At 38.7% G+C, this 21,616-nt stretch overlaps 2 protein-coding genes across 2 annotated transcripts; both read left to right on the top strand.

Moving 5' to 3' along the window:
• The first annotated feature begins 1,741 nt into the window (after positions 1-1,741).
• stam (signal transducing adaptor molecule (SH3 domain and ITAM motif) 1) lies at positions 1,742-13,700 on the top strand. The gene is made up of 14 exons (XM_085388549.1): positions 1,742-2,113; positions 4,874-4,958; positions 5,123-5,198; positions 5,394-5,489; positions 5,615-5,761; positions 6,426-6,516; positions 6,779-6,974; positions 7,303-7,397; positions 8,128-8,216; positions 8,391-8,478; positions 8,634-8,688; positions 8,813-8,966; positions 9,207-9,328; positions 9,812-13,700. The coding sequence occupies exons 1-14, from the start codon at positions 2,074-2,076 to the stop codon at positions 10,041-10,043; spliced, it is 1,566 nt and encodes a 521-aa protein (XP_085244675.1). The 5' UTR covers positions 1,742-2,073; the 3' UTR covers positions 10,044-13,700.
• Positions 13,701-15,430: 1,730 nt separating this feature from the next.
• On the top strand, positions 15,431-21,239 carry tmem236 (transmembrane protein 236). Its single transcript, XM_085389238.1, has 4 exons — positions 15,431-16,116; positions 16,705-16,777; positions 17,639-17,762; positions 19,982-21,239. Exons 1-4 carry the CDS (start codon positions 15,863-15,865, stop codon positions 20,608-20,610), a joined length of 1,080 nt encoding a protein of 359 aa, XP_085245364.1. The 5' UTR covers positions 15,431-15,862; the 3' UTR covers positions 20,611-21,239.
• Positions 21,240-21,616: the final 377 nt, after the last annotated feature.

Genomic DNA, 21,616 nt, shown 5'->3' with positions numbered 1-21,616 from the left:
ATTTCTTGGACTTTGACCTGCCAGTATTATCTTAATCTGATATATACATGATCCATATGCACATGGTTTGTAATGTATCCATTATCAGATGATTTCTTCATTATGCCAAATGCAATATGCGAAACATTATAATTTGTATAATCAATTTTTTTTGTTGATCTTATGGACTGAATAGCAATGTTTAATCCAGTTTAAGGTTCATCTGTGAGTTCATTCAATCACCACATTCCGATGGATCGGGTCAGAATGCTTAACACAATAAAATTGGGAAAAAATTTGTGTGGAATCACTGACTGTTGTCCATAAAATATTTCAGTAAATGTGTGCAGACTGGTTAGCATGAAATGCCAAGTGTTTACACATAAAAAATGAAGGAAAATAGAGACTTTAAATTTCAAATATTACTGCTAATCTGCTATTTATGTCTTATTTGCATTTTTATTTTGTCTTCAATAAAACGAGTGTATAACAGTATAGCATCAGTACTTTGAGAAAAAGTAGCAAAATATTACAAAAAATCTAAACTACAGCTAAACTTACATATTTCACACACTCTAGACAGAGTGTGTGAACATCACTGATGCTGCCTAAACCTACATACTATTGTATTAATAATATAATAATAACATGCTAATATTATAAATTGACAATTACAACACATTGACTAAATAATGGATTTATATAATGTAATATTCAGTCTATATTCAGATAGAAAATTTCAGATGTACTAAAGTAGATTTGTATGTTTTGGGGTTTGTTTGTTTGTTTGTTTGTTTGTTTTTTGATATGTATGCTTTGTCTAAAAAGTGAAAAATGCATAAAATAATAAATACTGACAATAATACCTTTTTTAAGATTATATACTTGTTCTAAGCACTAACAAAATTCTTAAAATGTATAATTTTTTCAAAAATATACTTGAATTATATATATGCTAATATTGGTGCCAGTTTTATTTATATATATATACATATATATATATATACACATATATACACTTTTAATTAAACTCAGTGTGCTTTCCATACATTATAAAAACATTTTTAAACTGTATCTCGGTAATGTCCTAAAGCAATTAACAACTAATTATCAACTAAACAGAACTTTAACATAGACACAGTTGTGTCTTGACTTTAGGCATCTTGGTCCAAAGGACAAGACAACAGTGATGCAAAGCACCCTCAGCGCATTTAGGTCCAACTCAGGGAATAGTTAAAAGATTTGCACCTCTCTAGAGAGGTCCACTTGGTCTTACTGAGCAAGTCAGAGATGTACTTGAAGAGCAAACCACTGAGAGTTGTATGAACTAACAGAGATTTTAAACGTAATCCTGGGTGGAACCAGGACCCAGTGAAGACTTCAATATTGGGGTAATTTGATAAAGTTTCTGTTTCTGTGTAGGGATTCTGGATGCCGCTGCTTTAAACTGATAATATATCCAGTAATATAACTGGATAAATATCTCAAATATTTCTTTCTTGTCTCTGTTCAATTTTAAAAGGTTTGTAGACATCAAGCAGTTAATGTCATCTGTGCTAGAATTACATATTGGTTAATGTAGTTTAGTTTAGACCACTGTTAATTACTTAAATTAGTAATTACTCATTTATTGCTTCACTTACGCCACACAAATCCTCTTAACTACAAGATTAAAGTCTTTATGTGTTACTCATTTTCACGCGCTGCAGCCTCACAGTCACATTTTGTCACGTGATCGACATCACCTGACGATGACATGTTATTTTTTTCTATGCCAAGGACAATTGGTGACTTATGATTCATTCTCTCTAGTTTGCAGACAGCACACAGGGATGAACAGTAGTCCGACAGGGAGTGTTAAACTGTAGAAGCTTATAACCGTTTATTAAATACAGTGAGGGCTCCTTCGATTACCCAGAATGCCCTGCTTGTTGCCGTCTGGCGAAGGAGTGACTGTGTGAAAAGAATCAGTTAGCTGCCTTTGATACCCATTAGGTTGTCGTTACTATGCATTTGTATTGTATGAAATAAGAAAAAAGAGGGAAAGAAAATATCTGGGAAAGGCGAAATCTGTTGTCGTCTATACACCAAGCGATGCCTCTCTTCACGACTAACCCCTTTGACCAAGATGTTGGTGAGTAATCACAACTGGAGGCTGTTATTAGCAGGCTAGCTAAGTAGCTGTGACCAAACAGCTTTGTTTGTGTTCTCCAGCTGTGGGCAACATTTCACTTAGCCACTGGATATATATTATTGGTATATGGGTAACGTTTGGTACATACTGTAGGTTGTGTAAACTGACAACCTGAAGCCCATGATATTAATTTTGATGTCTGTTTTGCTTGTTTTTGAGGAGCATAGATGGCTAGCTTGCTCCCCTATCCTATGTGTATATTTAGCTAGCAAACAGCAAGTGACCGTTTGGCGAAAGCATCCTAAACTGGTGATGTTATTCTCGAGATGTATTACGTGTATTATTTAAGTCAGGCCAACTCTTAATGAAGGCGGAGACACAGGCTTGTCATCGGATCACTGAATTGAGTTAGCAAGCCATATCACTGGCTACCTTTATGTATCCCATCTTCTGTTAACTAACCACAATTATGTGCTTGACCTCTCACAGTGAGTGGAAGTGAAAGAGGATGCGGAGCTATGGGAAACCACAGAGTATCGCTGTATTTCCTGTCGTCTCTTTGATCTTTGTCGAGTGGTTAGCCACCTAATTTTCATGTAGAGCGTGTAGTTTTCATATAGATGAAAAATACACAACACCGTTCACTTGCACAGCCCCATACACAGCCTCAAGCCCAAACCCAGCAGTAAATGCTGTTTTTATAAAACAAACCAGCCTTTAACTGATCGTGCTCTTCTGTTCCTGGCTTTTACTACTGTTGTGAGCATCTGTTACTTCACTATACTGTTTTGTATGACATGACAGCAGCCAAAGTGCTTTACAGGCTCACATAGTCAGTCAACATAATGAAAAATAATAAGTGGAAAAAAACGTCAGAAATAAGAATAAAAAACATTACTAGTCAACTAAAACGGGTGGAAAAAAGACATTTGCAGTGAGTGTGATCAAACCATGAGGGACCTCAGACTTAATTAAAGCAAGTGTAAATAAATCTTTAGAGCTGATTTAAATCATCAGCTGTTGATCAGATTCTTATTTGGGGAAGCAGATTATTCCAGAGCCAGTGGCAGTAACCACATTTGCCTGGTTGCCTTTAGCTTTCAGTCAAGTAAGGGGCACTGAGAGAAGTTGTTGGGATAATGAGTTGGTGACCTACAGACAAAAAAAATATCTGTTGTGAAACTCATTTATTGGAAACTTCACAGACAGCCAATGCAGTTCAACTAAAACAGGAGCGATGAGCTATCTTTTCTTTGTACAAGAGTCAATCAGCTGCGTTTTGAACCAACTGGAAAGCGTGGAATTGGGCAATCCTATATACAGAGAATTGCATTAGACCAGGTGAGATTTGGTAAAGGCTTGGATAACAGAACTGGCTCTAGCAGTGGTTTTCACTTGGTAAAAGCTCTCCTTCACAACATTCCTTTGATTGCTAAAATTCACGGAATGTCTCATAAAAACACAAAGATTGTCTGGTTAAAGGACTATCTGCCTCACTGAGGATGGTTGTGTAGCTTGGGGGTCTGAATAAAATAACTTCAGTTTTTCTTAGTTTCTTTCTTTAGTTTAAGGGTTTGTTTTTGTTTTTTACATCTGTGATTCCAGATCTTCCAAACATTCAAAGAGGTTCTTTATGGTTTGAACACAGTCAGGTGTGGCAGGTAGATAAAACTGGGTGCCACATAACAAGGATAATGAATTTTGGCTTTCTGTCCATCTCTAATACTTCCAATCTTGTTTAGGGTATATTTAGGGTATATTTTTCTAATGCTTCTTTTGTCAAGAGCAAAAGAAGCAAAAAAAAAAAAAAAACACTTTTTAATGTACTTATTACTTCCCAATTATTTCTTCTACTTCCCAGTAACAGCAACTGATGACTCATGTTAGAAAGCAATGTCAGCTATTTACACATCTTATTTCCATTCCTATGTTTATACTTGGAATACACTTAGCTCTGTAATAGACTGGGACCCTGTCCAGGGCTAACTTAGACTCTTGCTCTATGACAGCTGGGATAGACTCCAGCCCAACTGCAACCCTGAAAAATCAGCGCTGTTGATTGCTATGTGATGCCACTGACTGATGTTTATTATTGGCTAAATATTATTGGCACAACATTCAAGAAGATGTTAAAATGTTGTCAGACAAAGCATTTTAACATCTGTTTAATCTAAATCTAAAATGTTCTTGTTAAACACCTTATCTGCTCAAAATTGCACAAGTGGTACTTGGTAAAACATGAAGCTGCTTCCAAGACCAGAGGAGTCAAACACACAGAGTAGATGCAAGACTAACCATTTCATTTGGAAGGAAAACCCCAAAAACACAATTCTTAAGTGGCAAATAGAACCTACTGCTGATTGAAATGCACTGATCCTTAGATAAACTTCAGGTGAAGTCTTCGCAGATCATGAGCTGTTAGATTGTGTTCACTGTAGTGCGGTAGTGTTGATGGGGCACTTCTCATATATTGTCAGCCCTTTGTATCTCATCATGTTTATGCTTATGTGTAGAGGAACATAGTAATCTTGTTGTTTTGATTTCTCAATACCAAACATGATCATGAAAAGAGGATTCTCACGGACCGTTTACAACAGTGATTCTTTTTTTTTTTTTTTGTAGGATTACAGTAGCTTTATTACTCCTCTACAGAATTCCCATGTCTCTTCTTTCCCATCTCTAAATACAGTCATGCAGAAAAAATATGCTTTTGCTGTAAAGACTTCTTCTCACGCCGGTTGGTGTTCTTCTTTCCTGCAGAGAAAGCAACCAGTGAGATGAACACTGCTGAGGACTGGGGCCTCATTCTGGACATATGTGACAAGATAGGGCAGTCACGCACTGGGTCAGTTAACTTTCCTCATTCTGAGGCATACCAACACATTTCTTTTATATTTTTGAGTTTTGGATCATTAGAATATATATTCAAGGAAGTCTAAAGAAGTTTAAAAGAAGAGCTTAATATAGCTTAACCTTCTCAAACCTTTGAGTTGTGCTGTTCTGTTCCAGGCCCAAAGAATGCCTCCGCTCTATAATGAGAAGAGTGAACCACAAGGACCCTCACGTAGCCATGCAGGCACTGACTGTAAGCAGACTCTTAACAAACAGCCATGTTTTGTTTATGTTTGATAACTTATTTCTTAAATGACACTAAGCTATAAGCTAATAAAGTAACCACATTTACTCTTTTATAAGTGATAAATTACGTATGTCAAAAGTATTTCAGGTGTTTACTTACTTCATGAGGTTCATGAAGAGGATGTACACTTTGTCTTCGCAGCTTCTCGGTGCCTGTGTCTCAAACTGTGGGAAAATTTTCCACTTGGAGGTGTGCTCCAGAGAGTTTGCCAGTGAAGTCAGTAATGTCTTAAACAAGGTGTGTGGTAAATTTCACTTTCTTGTGTGTTGTCCAAATAAGCCACATTAACTATGTGGGATTTCTTCAAAAAGGTTCACTTTTGATCCGTGTTGGCATAAAATGCTTTAATGCGTGTTCTCCAGGGCCACCCCAAAGTCTGCGAGAAGCTGAAGGCCCTGATGGTGGAGTGGGCGGAAGACTTCCGCAATGATCCGCAGCTCAGCCTGATCTCAGCAATGATCAAGAATTTACGGGAACAGGGTGTCACGTTCCCTGCTGTGGGCTCCCAGGTTGGTATATGAGTATGGTGGTTTATACCCCACCCCCACAATTGCAGTGGATACATACCTGACGTAAGTTGGAAAATGTTTACTGTTCAGAATAAACGCTAATATTAATGTGAGAAAAACAAAAACTAGGAAACAGTGTAGCGACTCCTGTTTAATGCTTTACTATCGCATTTCACTCATTAGCTAACAAAACTGAAATGATGTTCGCTCAACAAGCATCATCTTTACCTTACGACAGGTAAGCTAACATAAACATTCCTGTAAAAACATTAATATAAACAAGGTATCAAAGCGACACACTAACTTAACTCTCTAAAACTGACCCACTCAGAGTTGACGTCACAGCTCCAGATTGCTGACGTTTTACATTCTGGTGCACTGCAGTCGTGCTGCTGTGGAAGGAAAAGCTCTGCTTTGACAGTCTGCATTCAACTTTGTTTTCTGGGAAATCCTTTAAAATTCCACGTCGACGTGTTTTTATAGTCTATGTCATCAATTATGCCGACGAATCGTTGCAGCGCTAGTGGTTAAGATCAGAATTTTAAGTTCTGGCTCATTCTATTTGTAATGCTAGTATCTCTCTTGGTTTGCTCAAAATCCATCCCCGTTCTTTTATTCTTTTGAGTCATTATTTATGTGAAGCACATGATTATTGTCTTCACAGGCTGCTGAGCAAGCAAAAGCAAGCCCAGCTTTAGTGGCAAAGGATCCCTCCACATCAACAAACAAAAAAGAAGAGGAGGATTTGGCCAAAGGTAAAGAGGACTCTATCAGATAATCAGAGCAGTGCACAGTTTTTGTAAAGGACTCTTGTATAAAGACTCTTTTTAGTATTCAGACACACATAGAAGTGCATTAGAAGCATGTTCATTAAACACATTTTAACTGTTGTTTATTGGCTTTGAAAAACTCCCCCTGTTATTGTGGATTAATGAATTGCAGATGTTCCACAAGGTTTTCAAGGGCAAACACACAATCACACTCTTGTGATTATCTTATTATCTCTCTTGTGTGCAGCTATCGAGTTGTCTCTGAAGGAGCAGCGTCAGCAACCGCAGACCTCAATGTCGAGTCTTTACCCAAACACCTCCACCCTGCTCTCCTCACACAAGTCTGACGGCAGAAAAGTCCGTGCCATCTACGATTTTGAGGCTGCAGAGGACAATGAGCTCACCTTTAAGTCGGGAGAAATCATCACTATCCTGGACGATAGGTGAACATTTACACAAATATAATCAAGAGCACACAACAAACCAGGACTTTCAGTATATAATAGTGAGCAGATTTCCCAGGCCTATGTTGCGTTCTAATTTGGATGGCTGTTCTCTTTGAAGCCTTTTTGAAATGCTCTTTAGAAAAGCACAGAATCCATGAACTCAAAAGAAAAATACGTTTTAAACATCACATCTATGTATTCATGCTTTAAAGAGGTCTGGAAATGACTTTGTAAAATGCCAATGAAATTATTAAGGATTAAATTCAATTACTAAAGGCAACATTTTTCTCATAATTGAATGGGCTTTTTGTTTTCTTTCTCCCAGTGACCCAAACTGGTGGAAAGGGGAAACATATCAGGGGGTGGGGCTGTTTCCCTCCAACTTTGTCACTGCTGATCTCACTGCAGAGCCTGAGATGAGTGAGTACACACACTTGAATCATTGCTGTTTCTTTGGGAGCCCATTTAGTCCATTAGCAGCATTGCTTTATAGATCTGGGAGTGTGATATCCAGAGAGCAGAGTGCAGTAAGAGACACAAAATAGGTACTGAAAAAATAACACTGCCTAAATTTCTGGGAAGGAGTTCAAGCAGTGTGTGATCAGCACTTTCTCCTGCTGATAATCTTTTCTTATGTACCAAATCTTTTTCTGGTATAATTACAGAGCCCTCTGAAATGCAACATTCATATTCATATGTTGGTATCTTGATGCTCTGTTCTATCTAATTCATTGTTTCCACAGAAATGTGTAGTCTTAAAAATTTATTCTTGGGAGTTTTCTGGCTTTTTCATCACATCCACTTTTTGTTGGTTAAGATAACCTTTGTTGTTATTGCTTGCTAATTGTATGGCTTTGTCATATTGTTGATTCTGTGGGTTTGCATACTGGGTATGTACATCATGCTGTTGCACTTCTACTGCCTTCATGCTGTGTGCCACCGTTTCTTGTAATTCGAGTTAAAGAAAAACTTTTATCAGCTCGTAACTTCTATTTTTATCTGATATCTGTTCCTGTGCTGCATGCTTCTATCAGAGCATTACAGGCGATCAAGTTAGTTTGTTCTTATCTCTTACGTTTGCGTTGCTGACCACTGCCACTGTTGTGTTGTTTTTCTCCTGCTGCATCTACGGCTACTTGAAAACCCACAGTGAAGACGGAGAAAAAGACAGTACAGTTCAGTGAGGACATTCAGGTAGAGACCATAGAGCCCGAACAGGAGCCAGTGTACATAGACGAGGTGAGTGCTCTGCTGTGTGCGCTTTCTTACTCAGATCATTCAGATTGATTAAGGTCACAAGTTTCTACAGTAAATAAAAAAATCTCTTCCAGTATAAGATAAAAAACTTTATTACTTCTGGATTAAGTTGTGAAATGATCTCACATCTATCTGATACTTATCACATCTTCTCAGGACAAAATGGACCAGTTACTGCAAATGATTCAAAGTGCGGATCCAACAGACAACCAGTCTGACAGTGTTGAATTATTACAGCTTGAAGGTAATTTTCATTCACTTATTTATTAATTTCTTATGCAAAATATGAGTATATGGAAGTGAAAGAAAACTATTTAATAACATTGTACACATGCTGCATTTTGGAAAAGGTGGATTTCTGTCAGCCAAAGAAAGAGATTTAAACAATTTTTTCATCAGGTGCCTGCAATCAAATGGGGCCCCTCATTGATCAGAAGTTGGAGGATATTGACAGGTACATTGTGTTGATGTGGCGTGCTTTATTCATAGAAATTCAGAACATTGTAAGCTCAGCAGAAGCGAATAACATGCAGAAGGTGTTTGACAAGATATGGATTGCTGATTGTTTGTATCACCAGGAAGCACTCGGAACTGTCAGAGCTGAACGTGAAGGTGATGGAAGCGCTGTCTTTATATGCCAAGCTGATGAATGAAGATCCCGTCTATGCCATGTATGCCAAGCTGCAGAGCCAACAGTATTACATGCAGCAGCCTGCCAGCGCCGCACAACAGGTGAAGTCAATACAAACTTCTTTTTTTTTTTTTTTTTTTTTAAATTTGAGAAGCAGCTACATTCTGAAAGGGAAGTACCAACACTGGGAAGTCTAAGACGCTTGGAAAGAAAAGATAGATTACCATGAACCTGAATGATTGAGAATCTACACAGACAACATTAGGTGTTGTCATTTTTTCAAGGACTTTAAAGCTGATTGAATATTAATATTTACTTTATGTTTATATTTGTCACAACAGGTCTACCCTGGTCAGCCTGCATCAGGTTCATATGCCATGAGCAGTGCTGGGGTGCAAGGCTATACCGTTCCTATGGAGCAACTTCCTCCTGGAACTCCCATTCCTGGTCAACCAGTTCCCAGGTGAGTTTGAGGTTACCCACGGTCCTGCTACAGCACACAGTACAAATACTAAGATTATCAGTTTCCGCTGTTTATCTCCTCTCTTTTATGTGAGATGAAAAATGGCAAATACATTTAAATGCTTAATTAAATTCACGTTTCACTTATTCTTTAAGTTATTTTTACATATGGTAAATTTTCCGCTGGTATCAGAGGCTGTTACTCAGCTGCAGAACCAGGCTTTCACTTGTTCCAGCGTTATAGACGAAGCCTTCTTAAATACCTGAACAACTTCTGGTTTTTCCTCATTGAAATTGAATCTTGGTTTCCACATTTTAAATCAAAGTATTTGCTGTACTTGAAATTGAAAGCAGTAATTTCTCACCATTGAGCAATTCCTTACACACCACAACAGTTCTACTCTTAAACAGACAGAGGTTTACTAGTGTTAAAATAACTTGATGTAGTATAATATTCACTTTTTCCCCATCATTCTTTTCACAGTGACGTTCATATGTACATGGGCCAGCCGCCTGTGTACACTGCAGCTCCAGGCGGCATGGCACCAGCAGATGTTCAGTCCTACCAGAATCCAGCCAGCAACCCTGGCCCAGCACCATGCACAACTCCCGCAGGCATGACGCAGACCGCAAACTACAGCGCTGCCTCTGGCGTGAGCATAGCACCCTCCACAGATGTCCCACAGGCCCCCTTCTCAGAGAAAGCATTGTTATAGGGCCACCGGAGCTCACTGATATCCTCACAGGCACATATGCACTCTTACATACAGACACAACCACACACTCACAAAAAAACAGACCTGATCAAATAGTTATAGTTGAAAATGTGTTTTTATTGCATAAGTTGACACCAGATCAATTAAAACACAATTTAAACAGAGTAAACTAACATTGGCATGTTTTCTGTTGTATTCAGCCGATATACAGTCAAAGCTGCAGTGCAGAACTTTAATTTCCTTCCTCTGGCAGTCAGAGTAATTAAACAAAAATATTATTTGATTTTCACTGGAAAGCATTAACCTGTTATTTGAAGATTCATGCTGCTGTCAAATGACTGCGCATATGTCTAGCAGACGTTTGACATGCTACTTTTATATGGCGGAGTTTACACTGGACTTCCATTTATTTTTTGAAGGAGTTGGAGAGTGTTCATTGTTGTTGGCTTTCCGTGTTTCTCTTGTTTATACAAGCATCAAATCTCACAATACGAAACACTCTACAAGCCTGATGCCAACTAGATGCGAGTCTTTATTCTTCTGTTTTTGTTTGATTTTGTTGGTTATGTGATTTTTGGCTTGCAAACAGTTTCTAGGTGCAGTCCCATCATCTTCTGGTGGTAGTAGACACTACATCCTACCAGGTGCTAGTAAAATAAGGGAACAATGTATTTTAGGAAAAGAAATAGTTGGATAAACTTTCTTTTCTTTTTAAACAACTATTCAGATAGCCAGAAAGATCGCATCTTTCTTTTTTAGATCTTAGTCTCTCATCTGACTGGTGAACTCTTTTCTTTTTTTCATCCAGAGTATTCAAAGAAATTAGAAGCGTAAATCTACTAAGGATTCAGTTTCTATCTGCCATACGTCTAGCCCAACTCCAACTGCATAGCTCCCAAAGTTTAGCTCTGGCTATTTCGCCACACATCTCACATTTCAAACTTCAATAAACTGCAAAGTTTAGAGAGTTTTATCAGGTGCTAATAGCCTTGACTATAGCAGACATTCATTTTTATGCAAAGGTCCCACACTCCAGCTTTAAATACACAGTTCTGCTTCTCTTACCAGTAAAGAAGTGATCATGGGGATTTATTTAAAGAGCTCACACTACACTGAGTCACAGATATAAAAGTATGGAGCGGCTTTCAGTTTCCATCTCTCAAGCCCGATCACTTCAAATCTAGATTTGATAGCAATACATGCATTCAAATTTTTTCTTGTCACATGCAAAACCATTATGGCATTAATTGCTTTGTATTTATTTCAGACTATTGAACAATTATGGCAACACTGAGTTACAAAACATTTTTTTCCAATTAGTTCCTAGAAGAAAAACTAAAACTTTGGTGCTAAGAAGTTGTTTTTTAGTACATATGGAGTTAAATTTGCATGCATAAAAGGGTTGTTTTTCAGCAAAACAAATACTCTTTAAATATTAGATTCTCTCTTCCAATATTTAATGCTGAAGCTTGACTTCAGAATATGCCATTAGTTTTGTTTTTTTTCCTGTATTATTAAATTTAATAGTTCTTACACAACAACTTAAAAATAAGAAGAAGAAATGTCAGTTTCCCACTTCTAGCTAGCTATTTAAAAAAATGCAATTACTATTTGATCAAGTGTGAAATATATGCACACACACACAAACACACAGCTTCACACCACCCTCAGTACACACACTGAGACTGCACACACACGATGCACACTACAGGCTGTCATACAGCAGCGAATGCACATACAGACACAGCTGCACTACTTGGTTCACGTATCCTGTAGTAGTGTGTGATCATTTTCCTTCATTCACACACTGACATAGAAATAAAATGACAGTGTCCCACAGCTTTCTCACCCACTTAAACAAACTATAGTTCTAATCATGTCTCAGAAAGGGGTGTCAACTTTTTTTCTTCTTCTTCTTCTTTTTTTTTAATTAAAGGACTTTTGGTCTGCTGAAAACATCAGGATACTCTTACATTCTGTATATGTTGTCAAATTTTAGAAGTACTGAAAACTGAAGCCACTTTGTTTTTGGAGAGAAAAGAAAGTAGAGGAACTGAAGCATGCACATAACTCTTGTATATACTGTACTGAACTAGTAGTGAAGCCACATGATGACCTCATGGGTGGAGCTGTATGCTAGCACAGCTCCGGCTGTTTCTCTCAGCCTTAAAGGCGAACTCTGCAGTCGGGATTTTCCAGATGTGTTGAAAGGTGTCGAGCCAAAGAGCACAAAGTGGTTGCAGGGAAAAAGTGTCTGAAAACAAAATGGTATATTTCTTTATTTCTATTCTTTTTGCATTGTTTTTTTTCCTCTCAAAGAAACAAGACTGACTGCTTAATTCATACTGCAGAGTTTTCCTTTTAAATCGGGCGGTTACGCATCTTTTTTGATGGCTTTGCTTTGTACCCATCAGGGGCTGTGTTAGCAAACCCGCACCACAGACTTGGCTACTAAGTGGGAGAGCCCCAGTGTCTCCCCAGTGTCTTTAAAGCATTTCTTTAGTTAGTGTTGGAAAAATAAATGCTTATTTTTTTTCTTTTTGTAGTACGTTTTAATTCATGTTTTGATTATTGTTAAGATATTTTAAATGGAGAAGCAGTGAAGGATGTATGTATTCAGAGAATAGATCAGGATATGTAATATTCTGTCTAACTTAGTTGTATATTTAATTGCTTACACAAGAACATGGACATTTCTCTCTGTGTTTGATACATGCTTGATGTACTGTAGGCTCAAATGATAATGTAAAAGCTGACTGAACCCCTCCATGCTTTTCAAACCTGTCCGTTAACACTAATACAGATTCTACCTGAAGGTGTCTCTGATTCTGAATATTCAGAGTCAGGATTTGTAAACGGCTCTTTACCAAAGTCTCCCTAAGCTAAACAGTTAGCGCTATGTAAGTCATTCAAGATCAAATGTACAGGTCTGCTCCTCATATCCTACCGTATTCACCTTATTCTTCATATTTATGTAATTTATATTGCTTCTACTCGGACAAAGCCTTTGGGAAAGAGTTCATGTTTACAAAAACTGACTGGACTATAAAAAAGGAAACTAATTTATCTGTTGTATTTGACATCAAATGATGTTACATGAAGGAATTATTAAGAATTGTTCAATTTCTGGTGAAATTAGTGTGTTGATCTAACAAATTGGTGTCGTTTAAGTTTTTCAGGAGGTACTATGTTTCAAACTTCCTACTTCTCGACACCACTGTGAGATTACAAACCGACTTGTTTTAAGCTCTGTACCTCCAGTTCCTTAATTGAGCGCTAGAAAGATGAGGAATATTTTTTGTTTCTTTGTTTTGTTGCCTTCAACTAAAATCAGGAGCGAAATGGAAAATTAATCTGTTTGTTCAAAGAGGGTTAAAAATATCAAAGTAGCAGCTGTTCTGGGACCATAGGAGCCAGTTTATTGTCACGTATCATCCAAATGTCACATCTTGTTGCACCCCCAGAGTTGGACTGTAACCTGATGTGTTTTTTTTTGTTTTGTACAGGACTGAGATGCTGCCATTTTTTTTTTTTTTAGTTTTAAAGCAACATTATTGTAAAGGTTCCGTCTAAAGGTGTACCCTGCTGTTTGTATGTATTCTTTTAACCATACTTATTAATTGGTATTCACAATAAAACCAGGCCAAATGTACAGAATACTAATGACTTCACTTGGCTTGATATTGTGTTCATATATTTATGCAAGTAAGAGTAGTCCTGATTATCACAGTATGACACACACAGTCTGCGTTATTTATAGGATGATCCGTCCGTCATGTTAAGAAGTATAAACCACCATGAATCAGTTTCACCTGCTTTGGTGTGACTCAGTGTGACAACAGGTGCAGTGATTAGGCAACGACCAAATAACCCCTCCAAAACAGCAAAGACTGTGCAGGTGGTCGATGCAGACTGTTGCTCTCTCCCTGCTGACTGATTTTTCTCTGGTTTTGCTGCAGCTGGTTCAGGTTGCACAGGTAGTCTCCCAGCGCACTGCTGTGTCTCCCAGCGCAATTCCCAGAGTGTGGAGGACAAACCAGGAAATGGGCCTGCAACTGCAAAGAGAGCTTAACAGGGAAGGAGAGGGGGTGTAAACCCAGCAGCAGGACCGGTATTTGTTTGTGTGAAAAAGAGCGCTGCCAGAGTTCTAGAAAATGACCTCAAACAGGTTTATGAAAGAGACTCCATCAGGGTGTCATATAGGTCAATGCTCACAGCTCAGCATCATGCAGCTTGACTGGTGTTTACCACTGACACCCTGTTCTCTTCACAGATGAGAGCAGGTTCATGCTAAGCAGATGTGCCAGATCTGAAAAAGAAACAACACGTTATGCTTTCTAACTGGACAGAAGATGTCACTGACGTTTAACTTTTATACTGTGATGATTGATGCTTTAATGGTTAAGTTTTTGAGCAATTTTGTTTAATTGTTTACTGTTTGTGAGACTTAAGTTTTCCTCATGCAGAAATACCTATTTGGTTGATATAAATTAGACATAATGGACATATCTGTTACAACAGGTAAGACAATATTTTACAGTCTCTGTCCTACATGCCCTCTGCCTTTAACATAACACAATGCAAGGAAGTTCTCCCAAAATTACACAAGCACCCAGGATATTATATTCATATCATACTCACCAGTCAAAGACAGGCCAGCCAAACTTAAACTCCTTAAGCTCCCCCCAAACCCCTCCTACAATCATCCCTACATGATTGAGAAACTTGGAAAAACTAAATGATTATATAGTTTGATTTCCTTTCAGTAAGAAACTAGAAAATTGTCCTCTTCCCTGCCACTAGGTGGAGTTTGGTGTATGTGTAAGCAAGGCTGTAAGCGTGTCACTGTGATTTTAAATTGAATTCAGTTTTATTTATACAGCGCCAAATCACAACAACTGGCTTCTTTAAATGCAGTAGGAAGTAATTAAGTTTTATCTGGTTGGGAATTTAGCGATGGAAAGGTATACCTCCGTTTCAGCTACACACACACACACACACACACACACACACACACACACACACACACACACACACACACACACACACCATCCATGGTTTTCCAAATGTTAATGCTTTATATATCAAGAATGTATTTCATAACTAAGTAATTTTTCTTTAGAGAAAAGCAAGAACCTAGAAAATCCTTCTTCTTGCCACCAGGTGGAGATCTGAGCATGTCTGAGCAAAGCTGCATGTAGCCTTGCTGCATGTAGCCTTTCAGCATGTCACTGTGATTGTAACTGCAGTAGGAAACTATTAAGAATAGTTTATGCTCACTATAAAGGTTTATCTGGTTGAAATTTTAACATCAACTCACTGTAAAATTATATCTGCAAACAATGTGTGTATTACTGTAAAAAAACAACAACACATGGGTCAAACAACCAAATATCTTAAGATAACACTTTTAGGATCCCACCTACATCTCCTCTTCGCATAAGGGAATGCAGTGAGGTTCTCCAAAACTACACAAGTATCCAGGATGACACATTCCTAAAAATCCTCCATATTCACCTGCGATGGGCATTTAAAAACAAATGTCACTATTCCTTTTTGGAAGGTGTGTACAATTATAGCTCGGTGTAATCTGCCCCTGTGATATTATAGGATGGGAGATCTCTTCTTTGTCACCCCCCATAAAAAAAAAAAGACAAGCATGATCACCTCATTACCTCAGCAATAAAATAATACAGCCTCCAGTGCAGTGTAAGCAATGTCAGTGTGCAGAGTCCAGCGTCTCCACTGGCTCGTTTTTAGGAGATGATTGTTAAAGTCTTAAGCTCTGAGTTCAGATCAGCGACTGGTAATCCAGCACCATGCCCTCGGGGAAGAAAGTCAAGCTCATCCTGTATGAGGTGCTGCAGTTTGCAGCACTGATTGTACCCATCTTTGTAATCATGGAGAGATTTGCCAGCCTCATATACAACGTGAAAGGACGGGATCAGACAGCATACTGGCTCGTTGTGGCGGCTTCTATCGCCTATGTGACCTCTGTGACCTTGCTGGTGTGGGCTCCTGTCAGATATATGACTATTAAGCAGCGGGGATTCATCAGAGAGGTCACGCAGTGGTGAGTTGAGGCTTTTGGAACGTGATAAGTGACAAGCTTATCGTTTTGTGTGTATAAACATAAACCGAGTCTGTGTAACCTTAAAAAAAAAAAAGAATAAATCACATCTTAAATGTGAAAAGTCGAGTTTACTGAGTAAACTTTAGTTCAGTTCTGTGATTTGCTGCTACAGTCTTAAATTGTCTGGTATTACAGCTCATCATTTGGTAGTATTTATTGCAACTGAAATTACAGATCAACTATTTTAACTATTAATTATTAGTTTAATGACTCTTCTCTACTAAGTGCTACCCCTAATAATACAACCTTTTAGATCATGTAAGTATATTTATGCCTTAGAAATGAAGTCTTCCCTTACTCTCAAAAGGAAATATAAACCAAGTGAGCATAGATAACAACTGTAATTGAGTGTAGCTGCTGTGTTATAGATTAGAATTATTAAGCTGCATAAAACTGAAAGACTGCTTCAAAGTCTTTTCAAACACAAATTAAAAATCTAAATATAAACTCATGCACTTGTTAAAAAAAGAACAGTTACTCTTCATTATGGGATGATCATTATGTAAATGTAAGCTGTGTTTTTTTCAGGAGACCAACAGCAATGGCATATCTCATCCTGTGCACATTACCGTGCTTTGCTATCCTAATAGCCAGCTCCAAGGTAATGTCACCAAGACTGATTGATCTTGTCACTGAGGAGCACTTGTTGATGTTTTGTTCAGTCATGCTCTGACAGGGTCCTTGAAGAGGCATACAGAATTTGTTGTAAACAGTCCATTAGAGGCCACAGTATTAAGACACTATAATTATTCACTGAGTGAACAGCGACATGCTACACTGCACCACAGAGAAAGAAAAGCATCCCTTCTCACGGACTCACCATGATCTCTTGAGGTTTACTTATTCAATGTCAATCTACAGGTAGCAAGAAGTTGTACTCTTGTACAGTTGTATTGTATTCTTTATTAGGTAATAATATAGTAATGAAGTAAATACTACATGTTTGTACACCTATTGTTTTTGCCATATTGTCAAAGAATTTGTGAGAAGGACTTTGGCAGGGAAAATAGGTCCCCAGTCACAAGACTGCCCTCCCTCTGAGCTATTCAGTAACCTATAGTGAAAACAACAGGTTGTCCATTAACTTAAGGTTTGATGCTATCCCCGACCCTAAAAAGAAAAGATTTTTTATTCCTACATTACACTGTGTCACTTAGTATTTTATTGCTGTTCCAACAAGAACATAAATAAGCACAAAGATGTTTCTCATATTTATTCACCCAGTGTTTCTTATTTTACGGGCGTAAAGATGTAAATCTGCAAGGATAGGGAAGTAAATCCTAATGGGTTCATAAAACTTGGAATGTAGGCGCTTCTTTCTCATTGGAGACAAATGTTACAAAGACTCTCAGTTTCATTTTTTTCCCTCACTTTATCCTTTACCATCCTTTACCAGTGGAACAATGAATGAATACATTCATTGTTCCACTTATGAGTATTTTCTATTATTGTGAAAACACAGGTGCAGGTGGACAGAGGACAGACACTGGACAGTTTCTCTGAGTTGCCAGTTTCCCTGGTGCTTTTCTTCCTCATCTGGGTGGATATCATTGAGAGGATTCGACCCTGCAAACTCATGGGAAAATGTAAGGCTTGAATTCTTCCAAATCTTTTATGATTATTGAATATTTTTGCGTCACATTTCATCTTCTGCGGGAGTGGTTATTTAACTGAATCCATAGACCTTTTGCGCTTATTTGTAACACTTTATTTTATTGGTTTGTTATTTCATTAAAGCAGCACAGACTGCAAGCTAGTTCAGAGAAATATCAGTCACTTCACTCACATCAGATTTCAAATCAGAATCAGAATCAGAATACTTTATTAATCCCGAAGGAAATTAGGGTTACAGCAGGCAGCACGCTAATGGCGCATGCGCACTTACAAAGGAACCTTCTGACCAAACTTTACACAAACATCACATTGGGAAGACATGTCAGAGAGGTAGGCTGATAGGAAAAAAAACAACAAAAATACATAACATGAGGTGAGAGGAGGAGAAAAAAAACTCCACTCAGACTGAGCTCCTAGTGGGAGAACAGTTTGATAACAGAAAAAAACACCTCAGCACAAAAGCACATGACTATCAATACACCATAGAAACACAAGACAAGCAACAGGGGCGGGTAAAGGGTAAGAGAGAGCCAGTGTAGACAGCGCATCCGGTCCTGCAGCATGTCTGCGCTGGTCCAGTCGACCGCCATCTTCCCCGGGAGGGGACAAGCATCGAAGGCGTTTGGAAAGGGAGGGGGAATGAGTGTGTATCAGTGTGTATGGGTGTGTGTGTGTGTGTGTTCAGAGTTCAGCTGAGACAGTGTCCTTCGCCCTGCTAGGCTAAGTAAACAGTCTTCCAGCCAACCCAGGTGGCCTTGTGTAGGATAGGAAGAACAGTCTAAGCACAGTCTGTTATCAGGGTGTTTTTGTTCAGCTCCAGCCTTGAGATCACAGCTGGCGCCGAAGTGGTAGCCGCATGAAGTGATGGTGGTTTTTACTTTAGTGCGAACAACTCATGTGAATTTCAAAGCAGTTCTAACAGTCCGACACTGGTCTCTCAATCTCCTGTTGGAGAGCCGTGAGCTTCTCCATGATGTTATCAAACTTGCGCTCCGTGATGTTGTCATTCTTGTGCTCAAAGAGCAGATTCTGAGAACTTCTCCAAGATGTAATCCAATTTTCGCTCAGAGGTCTTATTCTGAGTGTTCACGGCAGCCGTAAGCTTCTCCAAGATCTTATCCGTGCTGCGCTCAATGAGCCAATTTTGAGAACTCACCATTAGTCCCATTGATTCAATCCCAGCGGGCAGCCTTGTTCCGATTCCACTTGCTTTAATCTTCGATAAGTCAGGGCCAAGCCAGCTCCGATCAGCAAGAACCCTGTTATCATGGTTCCGAATAGGTAGATATCTTCAGCACTCAGGCTCACCCGAGCCCAGACTTCTCGTTGAGAGAAGGGTGTCAATTGCATTCAGGGACCAGATGATCAAATCCATAATTCCTCTTTAGGTTTTTGAGAACAGACTGTGAGAGAGTGTTCCAGGGAAAAGTAATACAAAAATACACAAGACTAGACAAGGATACAAGAGGCTAAGCAGGGAAGATAAGGGGGAGAGGAGAGGAGAAAAAGTCCAACCGCCTTGGCCAAGAGCCAAAGAGGATGATAATAAACACACCCTTCCTAATTTAGCTGTTTAGTCAGCTGCAAAATTTTCCAGCTCTCCCTAATACATCCCTGTACCACTGCTACATTGCGTCAGTGCCTGATTCTGTTTATCTAGACATAGCATTTTCAGTGGGAGAAATGTTTCGTCACCAAGTGACTTGACTCGATTTATAAGGTTGGGGAAACCTGCAGTCAGCTGAGACAGAAGAAACACTTGAATGAGTGATACTTGAAAATGTTTCTACCACTGAAAACTCTACATCCAGATGAACAGAGTCAAGTTTTTGGGACTTTGGTCATAGACTTCCTGTGCATTTTCTAACCAGTGAATACAACCCACCTAAACAGCTGGAGAACACAAGAGCACAAAACATTGACCAAGATGACAAATTCTCCAAATTCAAATCATGTATCTGCTAAATGTACAGTAAGAAGCCTGATTCATGGAAGCTGGACCTTACAGTCTACAGTAAACCCTAACACTAACCACCTTACCCCGTCACATGATTGTCGTTACCTATGCTAAAGATGATTTTTCTTCTCTTATTTTTAAAAAATGATTCAAAAAAAGACAAGTTCTCTTGTTATTAGCTAGTCTTTCGGATAACCTAACTTATACAGAAAAATTTGGTTTTGTCATTTATAGCAGACAGCTTAGATTCAGACTTTGACATATCCGGCCCTGTCCTCACCCACATGGAACCAGTGACCACCGTATCAAGCCAGATGAATCCTGAAGAAGGCCAGAACGGTGTGACCCAAGGCCAACCAGAGGCCAAAAATGGCAGTCCCTCTAACAGATTCCACGATGTTGCCAACTCACCACCAAGAACACGAATCACCAGCACTGCCTACTTGTACTCCTCAACCTCACGCCCTCTGTCGTACTCGGGTCGCCCGAGCATCCTGTGGAAAAGGGACGGAAGGTCAGAAATATTTGTGGATAGTTTCCTTTTCTGGTTTGACACTGTGGAGATGGTGAGAGTGGCAGGACTGCCCTCAGTGTTCTACTCAGGCTGGGTGTTCCCAGTCTACATCCTCGCCTTCCTCTCTACTCTTCGTATGATTATCACACCTCACAACCCCTTGTTGTCTTCTGCTGGATTTGCTCTTCAGGACTTCCCTTTCTTTGTTTTGCGGGTTGCTCTGATTGCTGTGTTTGGCTTTGTAACACCCTTCTTATACCCATTGAAAAATGTCCTGGTAAGCCTAGCTTTTATCTATTTCACATTTCTGACCAGGCTGAAAATTTTTAGACATCACAGCCTGTTTTGAGGAGGAGTGGCACATTCTGTTGTTGATGAAAAAGCCACTTGGACTGTGAGTATTTCGACAGTTGGTCTTCATGTGTGGAGAGCAGCATCAAATCAACAAGATGCTGGTGCTGATGATGGCGAGCAGCATGTTTGAATTTTTCTGGCTTCTAATGCATTAAAAGGACATTCAAACCAAAGTGCAAAAATCATTCCGAATTTTGTTTAAAAAACAGGTGTACAGATGGAAGTATAAAGTAAGCCAACTCTCATCTTGATTAAAATATATTTATTGGTGCAAATGTTTATCTGCTTAGTTTTGTATTTTAACTCTAAATTTGTTTACATTTCTTTTGAATAAAACCTTGAAAAACAATCCTTTATGTTGACACTGGTGTATATTCTGTAAATACTTCAAAGCTAATCTGATTTTATTTATTTGTTAAAGGAGACAAAGTTAGGTGGATTGACAGTGGTTTGATGCGCTATATCAGATGAAGAACACATGATTCTGAAGTGAATTCAAAGTGTAATTTTCATTGTGAGGCCCAAAGAGATTCATTTCAATTCAAATTTACTTATATAGTCCCAATTCCCAAAACAGTCAACCCAAGGTACTTTATATTGTAAAGTAAAGACCAATATTATAGAAAAAACCCCAACAAATATATGACCCCTTATGAACAAGGACTTGGCGACAGTGGGAAGATAAAACTCCCTTTTAACAGGAAGAAACCTCCAGCAGAACCAGGCTCAGGGCGGGGCGGCCATCTGCCTGGTTGGAGGTGAGGAGAAAGAGAAGAGAGCAAAGTGAAACAGGAAAAAAAGCAAACTATGGAGAGAGCACCAGAGTGTAATAACTGCTAATCATTAAATACAGTAGTGGTATATAAAAGTGAAAATAGAGTTAAAATAGACAAGTAAAGAAGTTCATCATGGGAAGCCCCCAAGCTGCCCAAGCCTATTGGTTCAGTCCAGCTCTAACTATAATGACATTTTTAAGCATAAGCTTAAGAGAGTGTTTATCT

Source organism: Rhamphochromis longiceps, linkage group LG18 (assembly GCF_057381845.1).
Source record: "Rhamphochromis longiceps isolate RC_006_pf linkage group LG18, R_longiceps_female_GT1.1, whole genome shotgun sequence".
In the NCBI taxonomy this organism is placed as follows: domain Eukaryota; kingdom Metazoa; phylum Chordata; class Actinopteri; order Cichliformes; family Cichlidae; genus Rhamphochromis; species Rhamphochromis longiceps.
This window is presented reverse-complemented; position numbering and strand designations above follow the sequence as displayed.